Source organism: Tiliqua scincoides, chromosome 2, assembly GCF_035046505.1.
Source record: "Tiliqua scincoides isolate rTilSci1 chromosome 2, rTilSci1.hap2, whole genome shotgun sequence".
Lineage (NCBI taxonomy): Eukaryota > Metazoa > Chordata > Lepidosauria > Squamata > Scincidae > Tiliqua > Tiliqua scincoides.
In genome coordinates this window covers 152710790-152726372 of record NC_089822.1, presented here as the reverse complement: position 1 = coordinate 152726372, position 15583 = coordinate 152710790, and the positions used below count along the sequence as shown (strand labels likewise).

The following is a 15583-nucleotide window of genomic DNA, read 5'->3' as shown; positions in this document are numbered from 1 at the left end:
GTTTGTCCCCTTGAACTTCTTTCCCAGGTGGAGTCCAGTCTCCAAGGAAGGCAGGAGCATCTGTCGAATGCTGGAACGAGGCTGACAAAGTTGGCATTAGCCCTTTACTAGGTTAACAAGGGAGTACTGTATATGACCTCTTCAAGAGACCACAGTTTGGTTGCAATGTGCATGTATGAGATGGGCTACTTAGGGGTTTCTATGAGAAACTCCTGCTTGGGATCGGCATTTCAGAGAGAAATGTCACCTCATGTATTGAAGTACATTGCCCAGTACCTTCTGGGATCAGGCGTTAGCTAAAATGGGTATAATGGCTGGGACATGCCCACCCTCATAGCACTCTTGTGCAAGATGTTTACACTGGTTGTTTTGAGCTGAAATTGACTGAGTACCAATTTGTGCAAACATACATCTGGTAATGGCTGTGATCTTGAACACAACTTGGAGCAATATTTAAGCTATTTTCCTGAAGAAACTCCAAAGAGAATTCTTACATTATGTGAAACAGAAAATGTCCCCCAACTCAAGCTGTCATCTCAGTGCTGTAAATATGAACTACCCAAACAATGTTATGTATAAAGTCTTATTTTCAATGTTTGCTCACCCTAGATTTGCTTTTCTACTGTATTTTTTATGTCATTTTGAAACAGCCTTTTATTTTTTCAATAAAGTCATTCACAAATCCTGGGCTCATTTTGCTTCCTTCTGTTCTCACCCAGGGATAGTCACTCATTCTGTCTGGCTGTTTCCACTGAGTCATTTGGGTTCTCTTCTTCAGAGAGCCCTTGGACTCTTCTGTGGCAGAACCAATAGATATGCAGGGAAGGGAACATTCATAATGGAATGAGCAAATCAATTGCAGTACCAAACAGAGAACAAGAATGGCCACAGCCAAAATAAGAAGTAGGAAGCAATTTCCCATTCACATACTCAGTCACATACTGTAGCTGCCTAGCCCTGCTGGAAGGGGTCTATTCACCTTGACATTGCCCATTGTGTCTGACATGAACACAGTCCCTGCTGGGCTCTCCCATTTCATCCTATTAACTGAAGAACTGCATCATGGACAGTTGTCACTTAGATATTTCTGTAGCACCTACAAGAGGCAAGATGCTATATGAGCTCTTCTCTTTGCAAGATAGAGAGGTGAAAAGGGCAGGGCAAGTTTAGGACTTTCTCTTTGCCTTCCTGGTTCTGCTAGGTTTCAAGCAGACAGGTGGTTGTCTTGCAACTTAATTGCTTGATGATGAAATAAGAAGCCTAGAATAGAGTCCACTCCCTTTTCTCCTTTTTGTTTTTAAAGTGGCTTGTGTTGGTTTTTTTAATGGCAAACGAGCTAACTAGGGAGTAAGGCCCAGTGTAAAGGAGGAGGTGCAGACAACTGGGCAACTGGGTTCATCTCTGCTGCCTCAAGCTTCTTGCAATTGTAGGCAGCTATCATGGTAGTAGCCATTTGGCCACACTTCCCATCACAGAGCTCTCTTCTGCATCGAAGAGGTTTGCTATCACCTGTACTTGCATTGTACAGCATTACTCTTGGGTGCAAAATGAAACATCCTGGAAAACTATCTGCTTTAGAGATAAAATTTTTAAGCTCTAAAATTATGAGTTGATTAGAATGGACAATGCCTAGTAAAATGTCAGAAGAAGTACTGAATAGGATTGTCTAGCCAGCAGTGCTTTAGACAGGTATACCTTTACAGGTATTTGCTTATTTTGCACAATTTTTCCTTCTGTTAGGGGGTGAACAAACAGATATGCTTATTTTGCATTTCTGGTACAAAACATTGACCTCTTTTGGGGGGAATGCTCTGCTAGACAGGGATGATCCAAATTCTTAAGAGACTGAGAACCCACTCCTATCCAATTTTCCAGTGCCAATGGGTCGTGCACTGCATCCTGTGGTGGGGAGGCATTCACAAGGTATGGGAAGATTTGTTCCCTTACTGTGGGGCTGCATTGCACCGGATAGGAGGGCCCAATCCTATCCAATTTTTCTGTGGCGGTGCAGATGTGTGTGTGTGGGGGGGTGCGCTACATGCAGCTGTGCCAATGGGGGGTTATGGTTACAGGGGTTACAGTTACAGAGTCCTCAAGATAAGGGGCTGCATTGCGGTTGCACCTGTGCTGGAAAGTTGGAAAGGATTGGGCCCTGAGGATATAAATATTGGTTGAGGTTGGGCATATGGTGTTCATAGGATTGTTGTCTTGGGCTCTCTGCAAAGCACTGGTTAGATAAGCACTGGTTAAATTTAGATAGTATTTCAAAGAATTCCTTGAAACAGTAGTTGTGCTGCTATTCCTGAGGTACTGCAATTTTGATGAACTGGTAAGGGTTCTTTCTAAGTTTTCCTTCTAGAGTGGTTTGCTTGGTATGTAAGCCTGCTGCAACATTTTTTTTTTAAATAAATGAATTGACAATGATAACTGAAATTGTGGGAAGTTGGGCTCTCTTATGGTTTTCTGTAGGCACAAATACTATATTTGTACATAGATTTAGAGCCTGCTCCATCTTAAAGATTTGAGTAGGTAATAAACAAGGCTAACCTATTAAGCCAGAATAAAATGTCAGGAAATTTGTTGGAATGTATTCACCCTTTCTGAGAAGCATGAGCAAGTCTGAAAAGGTCAGTTTAAACAGGTAGATCTTGGAGAGCAGAATAAAACTATCTTCAGACTCAGCTTATTTTTGTGAATTGCAGACATGGCCCAAGTCCTGTTTAGTAATTACAGAAGTGGCATGGATTTGGGAGGTGGTGGTGCGGTGTGACTGTGGAAACAGTATGCCTAGGACATTTTAAATGTCAAAGGCAGTGGTTCCCAAACTGTGAGTTGGAACCTACCAATGGGTCGTGACCCAATTTTTGGTGGGTCATGAAACTAACAAGCTAATTGCTGACAGGGAAAATGTATTGAGCTCTATAAAACCTAATTGGAGCAGCATGTGCATGTTTATTCACAAGTAGGAAAATGTGCCTTGGTGCACTCTGAAGTGCAAGCCCAAGGGAATGCCACAAGAATGGTTCCAATCCAATGAATGCAGGCTCCAACAAACTCTCAAGAAGAAAATCCCTCTTGAAGCTGACAAAGAAAATGTATTGAGCCCGATGGAAAGCAAAACGGAGCCACACATGCATGTTTACTGATGAATAGCTGCCTCAGCTCTTCTGGAAGGCCAGCTTGAATTCAAGACCCCTAGGATGGTCCCTATCTGATGAATACGGAGATCAACAAATGCTCCACAATGCAGTCCCCTCTAGCATCCTAGTGAAAAGGATGACAATCAGAGGTTTGTTGAGCAGGTGGTAAAGGGAAACTTTTTTTTGAAGTCTCATAAAGCTAGGTGGGCCCCAACACAGTGTCACTTTAAAAAGTGGGTTCCGGTGCTCAGTTGAGGACCAGGTAGAAGCTTCTACATCTACAGAACACCTAAGCACCCCATAGGAGTGAACTCCACTGACCTCAACTGGGCTGCCTTCCAGTAGATAATGTATACAGTACAGTAAGTCAGCTCTGGCCATGAAACAGCCTACGAAATGCTACTTGCTCTGCACTTTGGAGGGGACCCAGAGCCCGATCTTACGTGTGTCTCCTCAGAAGGCAGTCCCATTAGAGTCAATGGGACTCACTACCAGGAAAAGCGTGGATAGGATTGCAGCCCCAGAGCCCCATCCTAGGCATGTCTACTCAGGAGTCAGTCCCATTAGAGTCAGTGGGGCTTCCTCCCAGGAGAGGGTGGCTGGGACTGCAGCCTCACCCCCAGCCCAGCAGCTCCCTGTGCTCAGCCCCCTCCATTGAAAGTACAGCTTCTGCGCTAGAGGCCGCTGAGGAGCGAGATGGAGTTTGCCCCCCCCCCCGCTTCCCATTCCCAGGGAAATCCCCTCCGCCGGAGCTTCGGCTCCCGCAGCCAACTCCCGTTTCCATGGCGACATATCCCCGCCTCCTGCCATGTCCGCCACTCGCTCCGTTGCCATGGAAACTCTCTCCCCCTCGGGTATACGGTGCAGGGGCTACCCGGGCCCATTTCCCCGCATTGCGCACGCGCAGCCCGGCCTAGGCGCTCTCTTCCGTCCCGGGCCTGGCAGCAGCGAAAGGAACCGGGACCAGGTGAGGGGAGCTCTGGGGCAGTCAGGCCTCGGACCCTCCCGGAGCCCCGTGCGCGGCTCTTCTCAGACGAGGGAGAGGCCTCTCCTGTGCCCGCGGGCCTGGCCGTTCCCAGGGCCCCGTCGGTCCTGCTGCGCTTCGGAGGTGGAAGGTGGCTCGGCCCTTCCCTCCCCCCTCGCTCCGGTCCCGCTTCCATGGGTGGGGACAGGCCGGCCAGCCAGCTCGGGAGCGGGTGGGGGTAGACGGCGCTCCAGAGCGCACTGCTCCTGGGAATGGAGGCTGCAGTCTGTGCACACTTTCCTGGGAGGAAGCCCCACTGACTCTAATGGGACTGACTCCTGAGGAGACATGCCTAGGATGGGGCTCTGGGGCTGCAATCCTAGCCACACTTTCCTGGGAGGAAGCCCCACTGACTCTAATGGGACTGACTCCTGAGGAGACATGCCTAGGATGGGGCTCTGGGGCTGCAATCCTAGCCACACTTTCCTGGGAGGAAGCCCCACTGACTCTAATGGGACTGACTCCTGAGGAGACATGCCTAGGATGGGGCTCTGGGGCTGCAATCCTAGCCACACTTTCCTGGGAGGAAGCCCCACTGACTCTAATGGGACTGACTCCTGAGGAGACATGCCTAGGATGGGGCTCTGGGGCTGCAATCCTAGCCACACTTTCCTGGGAGGAAGCCCCACTGACTCTAATGGGACTGACTCCTGAGGAGACATGCCTAGGATGGGGCTCTGGGGCTGCAATCCTATCCACACTTTCCTGGGAGGAAGCCCCGTTGACTAGAATGCGTCTTACACCTGAGTAGACATGCATAGGCTTGGGCTCTGGGGCTGCAATCCTATCCACACTTTCCTGGGAATAAGCTCCGCTGATTATAATGGGATTTACTTCTGAGTATGTCTGAGTAACTTGTATAGGATTGGGCTGGGAGTCCTCCAGATTAGGGGTGGATTCTGCAGTGGTTGGAGACTTCTGGACCTCCATCACCTTTGGGGATTGTAGGGACAGGGCAGGGGGAAGGGAGTACAGTACTGCACCTAAGAGATCCCTGAATGTATTTACTGTACTTCTCCCACTTCTTGGTCCCAAAAAGGCCCCCCCAAAGCATCTAATAGCAACCTCATAAGAGCAGTTTGCACCCCAGATGATCAGACGTTGCTTATGTCTGTAAGATAAAGCATCCTTCTGTATCCAAGAGATATTGTTTGTCCAGAGGTGGTCATGGGCAGGATGACCAGCTACAATGGAGGACAGAGTGCCTATACCTTTAGCCATTGTATAGAACAGGGGTGGGCAAACTTTCAACTTTAGGAATCCTGGACTGCTAATGATTGTGTTTAACAGATGACAAGTTGCACCTGCTGAAATTTCCTCTTTTGCCCAGTTGTTAAAGGTCCAGGATCCCTAAAGTTGAAAGTTTGCCCACCCCTGGTATATAGAAGAGGAAATTTTGGCAGGCGCATCTCAGTATGGAAGGGTTTAAAAAGCTGCACCTGCCAAAATTCCCTCTTCTTTACAGTGGTTAAAGGTATAGGTATTCTGTCCCCCATTGCATCTGGTCACCCTGGATGTGGAATGCCTCCACCATCCTTACTAACTTATTAGGATCATTTGCTACCACTTTGGGGGCTAATGAGAACTTATTTCCTGTGAGCTCAGTGTCTGTCTTTGTTCTAGTGTCGCCAACCCACGCATCCAGTGCCCGGGCCGGGGCTGGGCAAGAGGCAGCCATGACAAGGTGAGAGAGATGGTGGGCTTGTGAGAACTGAACTTGTTCCAGCGCAAAGCAGAATATCAGAACTTTATTTGAGATGTTCCTGTTTTGCTACATGCTGATGGATCAGGCATGGTTGGGTAGTAAAGGTAAATAGACAACAAGGACTGAACCTCTAATTGATCGTTAGCATGTTGGATCTGTATTTGTAGTCTATTTGTACACCTGATTTAATGGATATCATTTGGCTTCTAGTTCTTTCAATCTTTTACTCTCTCTGTACAACAGTCTATGTTGTGTTGCAAGTTTGAAACAAAGAAGAATTTTAAGATGGTTTGCATCCCTACTTGGGGGTGCAGCTGTAGCTCAGTTATTGCACACACACTTTGAATGCAGAAGGTCTTGGGTTCAATCCCTGGCATCTCCCAAGTAGGTTTGAGCAAGACCTGTGTCTGAGCCATCACCAGCCATTGTGGACAATGCTGAGCCAGGCTGTGTTTTTTTTCCGCCTTTCAACCTCAAAAGAAGGCAGCAACTTATGGAAAGTGTTCCGCAAGTGACAACTGCACCTGAAGAAAGATTCCAATCTGGATTGACCATGCGTGTCTGAAATCACAACCACTAACAGAGCAGTGCTGATCAATGTAGAGGGCTATTGCCATAACCCATATTGAAAACCATTCTCTGTTTGCATCAAAGATCAGTATCTTTCTTGGCTCTCATTGAAGTCTTTGCTTCCAGCTCCCCTGTCTCCAGAGTTGTTTACAATGGCAAGAGGAACAGTAGTCCTCGCTCCCCAAGCAACAGCAGTGAGATCTTCACTCCTGCACATGAAGAGAACGTGCGCTTCATCTATGAAGGTGAGGTGGTTGCACTTGGGAAGGCTGACCCCGACCTTTGCTGCACCTTCAGTGAAGGTGGCACACTGTTCCCCTCTCCTGCCCTTTGCATTACTTCTCTTCTTCACTTTATGGCCAGTTTCTGTATTATTTTTCCCTGTTTCTGTATTTAAGATGTGTATGGCAAAGTGAAAAAAAGTAGCTGAAAGTAGGAATCTTATAATGTCAGTCTTTTTAGATATGATTCTGACCCTAGACCTGGTAGATCAGCGTTTGCACTATCACTTTTTTCTTTGTGTCAGCCTCTTCTCTGAATTCTCAATGAACATTACAAAGAAGTTTGTTATAGATTATTGTCTCACTGCTTCTCCACTCACATCTTAAAAACATTTTCAATGGTAGAGTTGGAACCTTGGTCTAGTATCTAGGATTTCCAGAGCTGGCAATAGCCTGTACTAGGGGGAGGGTTTTTACTTAGTCTTACTGTGGAGTTTCTTTCCCTTGCTTTTTTCTACAGCTTGGCAATGTGTGGAGCGGGATCTCCGCAGTCAGATGGCAGGTGGTGAACGGGGCCTTGTAGAGGAGTATGTGGAGAAGATACCAAACCCCAGTCTGAAGGGTGAGTTTCCCATTGTCAACTGTCTGCTTTCTTGGAGAGGTGGGTCTTATATCAAGATTGTATATGCCTTGGTGATATCCAAATCTGACTCCTTTAGCACACTCTGTCTAGAGCTACCTTCATAGGTTGTTTAGAAATGTCAACTTCCAGAATGCAGCTGTAGAGTCCTAACTGTACCCATCTCTTGAGCAGGGGTCTCCAAACTATGGTCTAGGGACCACATCTGGCCTCCTACAAGGTTTTTTCTAGCCCACAGCAACTTTTTTTGTCAGTGCATTTACTTTGACATTTTATTTTGTCAAAAAGTGTTTGACCTTTTTACTCATGTATCATTTCTGTTTTGGCACAGCATTTTTCTTTGTAATTGTCACATTTCTCTTTTGCCTTGAATCATATGATTACAAAATCATATGATTTTTTAAAAAATCATCGTATCATGTGATTACAAAAAACAAGCCAAACTTATTCATTTATAAAACTGATTTTTTTTGCAGGCCACAAAAATGTGTAAAATATACAATGTGGCCCTCATACTAAAAAGTTTGGTGACCTCTTGGAGCATGCAACTCTTAATACATTTCTGTCTTCCTTGGCTTCCTGTTTTTTCCCTAGCCTCAGTTTATAGTGCTGGTGTTTACTTTAAAACCCTACATGGTCTGGAAACAAGATCTCTAAAGGGCTGCTTCTTCTGATATGAGCCTGCCCATCATCATTTGAGGTGCTGCTTCATGTTCCTTTGCTCTCTGGGATGGGGCATGTTGCTGTATTGTTAAGGATCTTTTCAGCCATTGCTCCCAGGTGGTTGTTAAGCTTCTTGGGACTTCAGCACCAAGGCAACGTGCAAATTCAGAAAATGAGTAGATAAATAGGCAAAAGGGAAGCTTATTTGCTGTTAACTTTCTTGACCTCATGGTGTATGATGAAAATTCCTTTGTTCGGGATGGAATTTGGAAATATTTAATTTAGTGTCTCTTTTGCTGCTAACTGTTAGTATTCCTTTGCTGCTTTTTATTTTTGGGGCATGTGCTGTTTTTTTTTAAATTTTGTTTCGATAATGTGGTATTCTTTGCTTTTTTTAAAAAAATTAAGTGCTGCTATCAGATTTGGGTGTCTCAATAACAGAAAGGCAGAATGAAAATGTGTTAATAAATTGTGAGTTTGAGAATCTAAAACTCTGCATTGCCTGGTTGCACTGTAGACTGTAAAATCTGGAGACTCTTGAGATCTTAAAAATCTCATTCTGCTCTTTAAAAAATGATTGAATGCAAAAAATGAATGAGCCATAATCATTATGGCTCCACAGATAAATGTGATAATTTTGTTCAGAAACCCAAATGGGTGGGCACTCTGGTCTTGGAAACTTGGAACTCTAGTGCATGGACTCTGAAGCATGGAACTTCATTACTCCTTCCCATAATCCTGCTATTTTTCATCTTACTCTTACCCATCCATTGCTCTGGATTAAAAAAAAAAAATTATGCTGTAAGAGGAGCCTTGCTGGATTAAATCAAGGGTTCAGCATTCTTTTTTCAACAGTGTCCAGAGAGATATAATTAGGAAGTACACAAACAGGTCATGAAGGCACATCATTTGTTTTCAGAATCTGCTATTCAGGAGTTTGTGGCTTCTGAACATGGAACTTAATTGGATGTCATGGCGATAATAGTAGTTGATAGTCCTGTCCTCCATGAATTTGATAATTAAGTACATGAATGTTAATGCCAATTTAATGTAATTTATGTTAAGTCTTTCTAGTTACATATTCAGCATTTTCTGCTTGTAGTATTTAGAATGCTATGTAGAATTCTAGGATATGGGTTGTGGTATTCCATGAAGATAGCTTGTGACAAAGTGTTGAATACTAGAGGAGCCAACTCAGACTAGTTGATCAGATGTCTCAGTTATCTTTCATTAGAATTTAGGGTGGTAATTGTGATAGAATGGTGAGTCTAGAATAAGCTTCTTGACCACCACATTGTTTTCCATCAATGCCTTGGCAAGAATAACAATCCTAAATTATCTGTCCTTTCTTCTTTTCTTGACAGCATTCAAACCTGTTGACCTGAGTGATCTAAAGCGGCGGAATACACAGGATGCTAAGAAATCCTAAGGTGGCTTGGCCTGGTCCAGCCTGAAGTGCTGGTGTGTGGTCATTGGTACATGAATTTGATGACTTTGTGTTGGTTTCCTCCTTTGGTCTGGATTGTGCCTGGGGCTGGCTCTGAATTTCCTAGAAAGAATAGGCTCCCTGCCTGTCCTTCACAGCATCCCCTGGCCTGGGCTGCCTGCCTTTCTTCTACAATTGGGCCCAGGAATTCTCCTTTTTCCCTAATAAATGACATTTTACTTTGACAGTAGCCAAGAGGCTGCTGTGTGCTGCGTCCATCTCAGAGTGTGAAATAAGTCAGAAGAACTGGCAACAACCAGACCTAGTTTCTCCCTATAGCCCTCTCAAACCCCAGCCATCTTTTGGGAGAGGCTGAGAGAGGCTCATGGGACAGAAGCAGTAGGGGTTTCTATAGTCCATCCTATCAATACAGTCAATTTAGATTGACTCATACAGTACCCATGGTTTTGGCCTGGTGAATGGAAGGGTGTCTTACTACAGTCTCTATATGTTCATGCCCTTGGGACAGTGATGGGAAGAGTCAAAACAGGAACTGAAGGACCTAGGTATAAATTCCCTGAGGGCAGCAACTCCTGGGATTCTGTTGTCTAGAATAAAATTGAATGGGTCTCCCTTATTGTGCGCTGATTAGTTGCTCCAAGCTCTGTTGTCTTTATGCCCTGCTAACTTGCAGCCCCAGCCAGGGGGCAGGTGGCATTTCTGAGCTAGCCCCAGAGCCCAACCCCGTGCCCCAGCAGGGCTGGGGACAGCCTTGGTGTGTGCTGGGCATTGGCAGGTGCGGAACCACCTGTGCTTGTGTTTAGCCCGGACAGTGATGTCAGAGACCCTGCCAAGGGTAGGTAGGCAAGGGGCATGGTGGCTGTTCCTTTCCCTTTGTTATGTCTCCCCTTGGTCTGTGTCTGTCATTAAGGAGTGTTGTAAATAAAAGCTGGTTAGTCATTTTGACATTCTGCTCTGAGAATCTATCCTGCATTCTAGTTGCGGTCCCTCGAATGAGGCTTACTTACATGTCTGTCTCTGGGTTCCATGTTATGTCCAGTGTTCTAAGCCGCCTCACATGACTTTGGGTGAACTTTCTGAGAAGGCAGGGGGTGGAGGGGTGGAGGATGATTTATTTTATTTGTGTATTTGTGTAATGGATTTGTGCCCTGCTGTCCCTGATCAAAGTTGTCCCAAGACAGTTTGTTGCCCTCATGACACTTCTTGGAATACTTCAGTGTTGCCTGCCTGCCTGCCTATTACTCTTCATTGATGGTGTGGTATAGCTGAAGGTTAAGTCCAATTTTACATGTCTTCATTCAAGCAAGTAGCTGTGTGGCCTTGTCTACAGTGCAATCAGACCTGCAGTGGTTGTGATTGTGTCGTGCTTTTAGAGGGGTCGTAAATTCTCTTGTGCAGTCTCATAGGATTACTGCTGAAGGGATAAATGACATATCCAGTTGTGTGGTATTTTTATCCACCAGCAGATTTCCATTTGCTGCCTAAACAGGCATAGTTTGTTTTCACTGAGTTTCAGTAGATACTACACTTTGTACACTGTAGAACTGTGTTTATAGCCAGGTGTGAAAAGACAGTAGCAGTATTAAGGCATGATATGACCGATGGTGTGAAGTCTGTTAGGCAGCTTGGGATTTCCTTGGTCAAACACATGTTCTAATATAGTCTTTTCTGTACGGTTTTCTCTTTGGGGCTCTTTGATCTAGCACTGGTACCGTTTCTCACTGTTGAGAAGCTTTAACAGGCCCCCTAAGAATGGAGTGATTGTGTGTAAGAACTTCTGGGAGTCAAGCAGAGATGTGCCTGGGCAGAGGAGAATGGAGGTTTCTAGCCATTTATAAAGTGTTTAGGTGGGGTGTGGGGTGCTGCTAAGCTTTTCCTGGGTCTTGAAATCAGGATTCTGGTGCCTTGAGGGTCAAGAGGAAGCAGGCGTTCTTTTCACAGTACAATCTCATTATGCATATATTTATGTCTTTAGTGAGATGAGCACAGTTTTCCCACCACGGTAACATGCTGAAGTACAGCCTCCCTGCACTAAATATAGATTGGTCCTTGGCATGTTGGGAAAAAATTGCCCATCCATGACAGTGGACCCTTTGAGAAGTACTGATCTACAACCCAGCCTAAAGATTGAGGATTCTGGCACTGCTTTTTAGAGAAGCTGTATTTCAGCAGGTTACTGTGATGAGAAATCTGTATATGTAGTACACTGGCCTGTGGCCTACCTATGGCTTTCCTTAAGTTTTTGAGACCGTATTGATTTCTGCATTTTTGTTTCAAGTGGGCATATTTGCATCTTTAATTGGTACTCTTGGCATTCGCTTTAACCAAATGCAACATCATGCATTGAATAAGACCAGTGTTTGTTTCTCCAGCAACAAACTGCATGAGCAGCATAGATGTGAAAGCAATGTGAAGTGATCTGTGCCATGTAGACATTAAGGAACAAAGAATTCAACATAGACAAGTGAAAGAAATAAAGTTTGTTGATGTTATGTTGATAACATCAACAGGGCCTTTAATCATTTTAGGAAGTCTTCTCAGGTTGCAATCCTATCTACACTTACCTGGGAGTGTGCCCCATTAACTACAATGGGATTTACTCCTGAGTAGATATGCATAGGATTGGGCTGTCAGCCTTTTGGCAAAGATTCACAATAGCAGCCTCCCAAGTATAAGGGAATATAGTTGACAGAACCTTTGCTTTTTGTTGATGCACAAGGTCCGCTTTGCTTTGAATCTCATAATGCTTTGGCATTAACAGGGCTATTTTTAATGGAATGAAGCATACACAGGTTGATTCTAGACCTTAGTTCAACACATTGATTACAGTGTCCATATTGCAGCCTGATTCATATGTGCAGTGTTTGATGTGGAGGACTGCATGTGTGAATCCTGCCAGCAAATTGCCTTTGCTTGGAATCTCTTCAAACTAGAAGAGATTAAGACTAGTTGAATTAAGCTAGAACTTGAGCTGTTCAACATATAAGTCAACTCACTTTACCTTCCCCTTGTAAAATGTGCCCTCTGAAGTGACCCTTTGTCCCTACAGTTCAGTGAGCTTTGAATGGACTTTAACCAGAGAGTTCAGAGTTCTGTGCTAAACAATAGTAAATTATTACAATAGGAAGAAATTAGGCAACTTCATATAGATTTATTTTGGTTTCACTATTTATATTGATGAATCTGTTTTCTTTATAGAATTTGGAATTGGCTGCTCTTCTACTTTGTCACAGGCCAAGAAGGATGATTGCGATTCAGTGTTGTGAGCAAAAGACATTTAAAAGGGGTCGTCCATGCCGAAGTGTCTGGGCTGAGTTTATTCATAGGTTTTGCTGTACTAAGTTGAGAAGTCCTTGACTTAGTGGAAACAAGGGTCTGATTTCAAGTCACTTATTTTCACATTTCCCTTCATAGTCTTGAGGTTGGGAGGTTGCTTCCTCTGCGTATACACGCAAACCCTGGAATGTGCAGATTCTCAAGTTTGAACCACCGCTTTCTAAACTACAGGCTGCAAATTGGTTAGTAATGAGATTGTAGCTGGACAGTTCACTTTGCACCATTTGGCAATCAATTTTTAACGCTGACATATTTTTCAGCAGAGCAGGATCTGAAGCACTGACTCTGTCTTCTGACTCACTCCTATACAAGCCAAGCCATACAGGCACGTGACTCAAGAACCCCTGCTCCCCCAGAAAAACTGCAGTAGAGGCTTTGCCTGACCCTCACTTGAGGTTCCTCATCTCTCTTGTCTTGTGCAAGGAAGTGAGCAACAGAAGGGCACAGGAAGAGGGCTCTACCAAAGTTTGTCTTGCTGCTCTTAGGAAATTAGATTAAAGAGCATCACTTGGGACAAGGAGCCAAGGTGTGCAGCTGTCTATCTTCTTGAGAACAGAGGATCCATGAAGGAACAAAATAAAAAGTCTTCGCAGGGTGGATTTGGCTCTTAACTCCCTTTCTCCACTCTACACCTTTTAATCTCCACTTACAATTACTGATTTTATGTGTGATCCTGTTTTCTTGTCTTCACATGATTCATAATGCTGTGGAAATTGAGGGCACTTATTCACTATCACTTGATATGAACTTGTTTACCTCTTTAAATCAACTTATCATGCTCAAATTGTCCCTTTATCCTTTCAGGATGCACTTATAGGGGGTGGGGTATTCAGATAAATGTTATTTATTTTCCACATGTACATACAGGTTGAGTCTCATTTGAGTGGGTTCCCAGAACTCAAGTGGATGGCAAAAATTGCACTCTAGCAAATCAATTTAAGAAACAAAATCCCTTTGCTCAGGTGATTTAAAAACAGCCTTGATGACCTTTGTGATGTTAAGAGTCATTAAGATGACAATCCAACAATCTCTCTCCAGGTGCTTAGAAAGGATTATCTTTCTGGGGGAAAGGGGGTTCTGCTTGGAGAGAGAATGACTGATGGATTGTCAGCTGGTTGCCCTCTCTCTAACTATTGTAAAGAACTGTTTTCCTTTAATTTAAAGGGCCCTTCTCACCATGTTGAGATAAAAATCTCTAGAACAGTAAGAAAAGCATTTTAAAGGGGTGCATTTTTCCCCTTCTCCAGGGATTAGCACATTCCTTCTCATTTGCAGTGGCCATTTGTGTTGAGTCAAATCCGTGTATAAAAAATCAGTGTATAACAAGGTTGGACCTGTACTGCCCTTCCTCCAAGAAGCTCAAGGTGGTATATATCCTTTCATTCGTGCAACAAACCTGTGCAGTGGGTTATGTGAAGAGATCATGACTGGGCCATGGGCATTCAGGTTGCCTTATTGAGTACGGATTTGAATGCAGGTCTTTCCGGGTCCATCTTCAGTACTCTGACATTACTCCAAAACTGGCTGTTGTGAATGGTGGAAAAAGAAGCCCTTTTGCATTAACTGGCAAGGCCTTGTATGTGTTGTGTGACTATTTGCATAAGGGTATGAAGTGGCCCAGTTTAAAGGTTCTGGAAAATGTGTCGACTATCTTCTACACTAATGTGGTAGCATTACCCCCTGAGGAACCGTAAGACATCACTGTTGCTCTATGAGGGATTTGAGTGTTGCATCTATTAATACACTGGGATCTGTTTTCTTCTTTTGGTCCAGAGAATTTGTTGCCTAAAGTATACTTAGTGGAGACAGGATTTTTCCCATCACTTAACTGAGACTGAACTCTGTTGCTTGAAACACAATCCCGTTTTTGGAACCTGAGCTGTGGTTTGTGTGTGTGTGTGGGGGGGGGGGGGTTGTGGTGTAGATTTTCCTAATCTGCAGATTCTCATGGCAGACCGAATCTTCCCAAGTTAAATTAAAAAAATACTTAAACCTTTGTAATTATATTTTTTCCCAAGATGAGAAAACTATCTCAATTTTATAGTAATGTATTAATACTGACCCTCATCTATTACACTTGATGTGATACCCTGTCTGTATGTAGTGCAGGGGAATGGACCTTCCACCCCCCCTTTTTTAAGAGAGGTTGACAGAGGCTCACAAACACTTCAACGAACAAAATAAGGAACTGAAATGGGTCCATAAAGGCATGTCATTCATGCTGAGGGAAGAGGGTCTTGCCCTTGTTTGGCACATGGTTTCCAAGGCTTTCACGAGTACTCCTGCTTCTGAGTGATATAGCAGAGGCTTAGTCAGCCTCCAAAGAAACTTTAAAAAAAATGGAAGAGAATGGACTGGAGGACACTTAGCATTAGTGATGTCATGAATGTTATCTGGTAGGCATGCAGCATCCACTATTGCCGTAGATATGAGACAAGAGATCACGTTTTCCCAGCAGCAATTCAGTATGTATTGAATGCTGTAGGAATGTAATTTCCTTGCAACTAGCTCGGGGTGGAGCTGGGGTATGTGAAGACATCCCGCAACAAAGGTGTAATTACTGTGCATTTATTATACAATAAAATGGTTACTTGAAAAGGTCCTAAAATGGATGACTTGAGCACTGTCAAAGAAAGGAAAGAAAAATAGAAGAAACTGATTTAGTCCTTTGGTTAAGATTGGGAAGGGATCGTGGGGAAACAAATGTACTTGGAACTTGTCTGATTGCTAGCAAGGAAAGAGTAACACAAAGGCTGGAGCTCCTGTAGCATATGGAGTTGGGAAGGGGATGGCATATGGCAGTCTATTGTCTTACCCAATCAGAAACACACTAGGAG

At 44.2% G+C, this 15583-nt stretch overlaps 1 protein-coding gene across 1 annotated transcript; it reads left to right on the top strand.

Annotated features, from left to right (window-relative positions):
• Positions 1 to 3980: 3980 nt before the first annotated feature.
• Positions 3981 to 10355, top strand: MCRIP1 (MAPK regulated corepressor interacting protein 1). Its single transcript, XM_066616902.1, has 5 exons — positions 3981 to 4107; positions 5788 to 5848; positions 6566 to 6684; positions 7181 to 7282; positions 9328 to 10355. Exons 2-5 carry the CDS (start codon positions 5841 to 5843, stop codon positions 9390 to 9392), a joined length of 294 nt encoding a protein of 97 aa, XP_066472999.1. The 5' UTR covers positions 3981 to 4107; positions 5788 to 5840; the 3' UTR covers positions 9393 to 10355.
• The last annotated feature ends 5228 nt before the right edge of the window (positions 10356 to 15583 follow it).

What these genes read in the sequence shown, in the direction of transcription:
- MCRIP1 (XM_066616902.1), top strand. An exon ending in CGTGCGCTTCATCTATGAAG is followed by an intron (nt 6,685 to 7,180) that starts GTGAGGTGGTTG and finishes TTTTTTCTACAG; the next exon opens with CTTGGCAATGTGTGGAGCGG. An exon ending in ACCAAACCCCAGTCTGAAGG is followed by an intron (nt 7,283 to 9,327) that starts GTGAGTTTCCCA and finishes TTTTCTTGACAG; the next exon opens with CATTCAAACCTGTTGACCTG.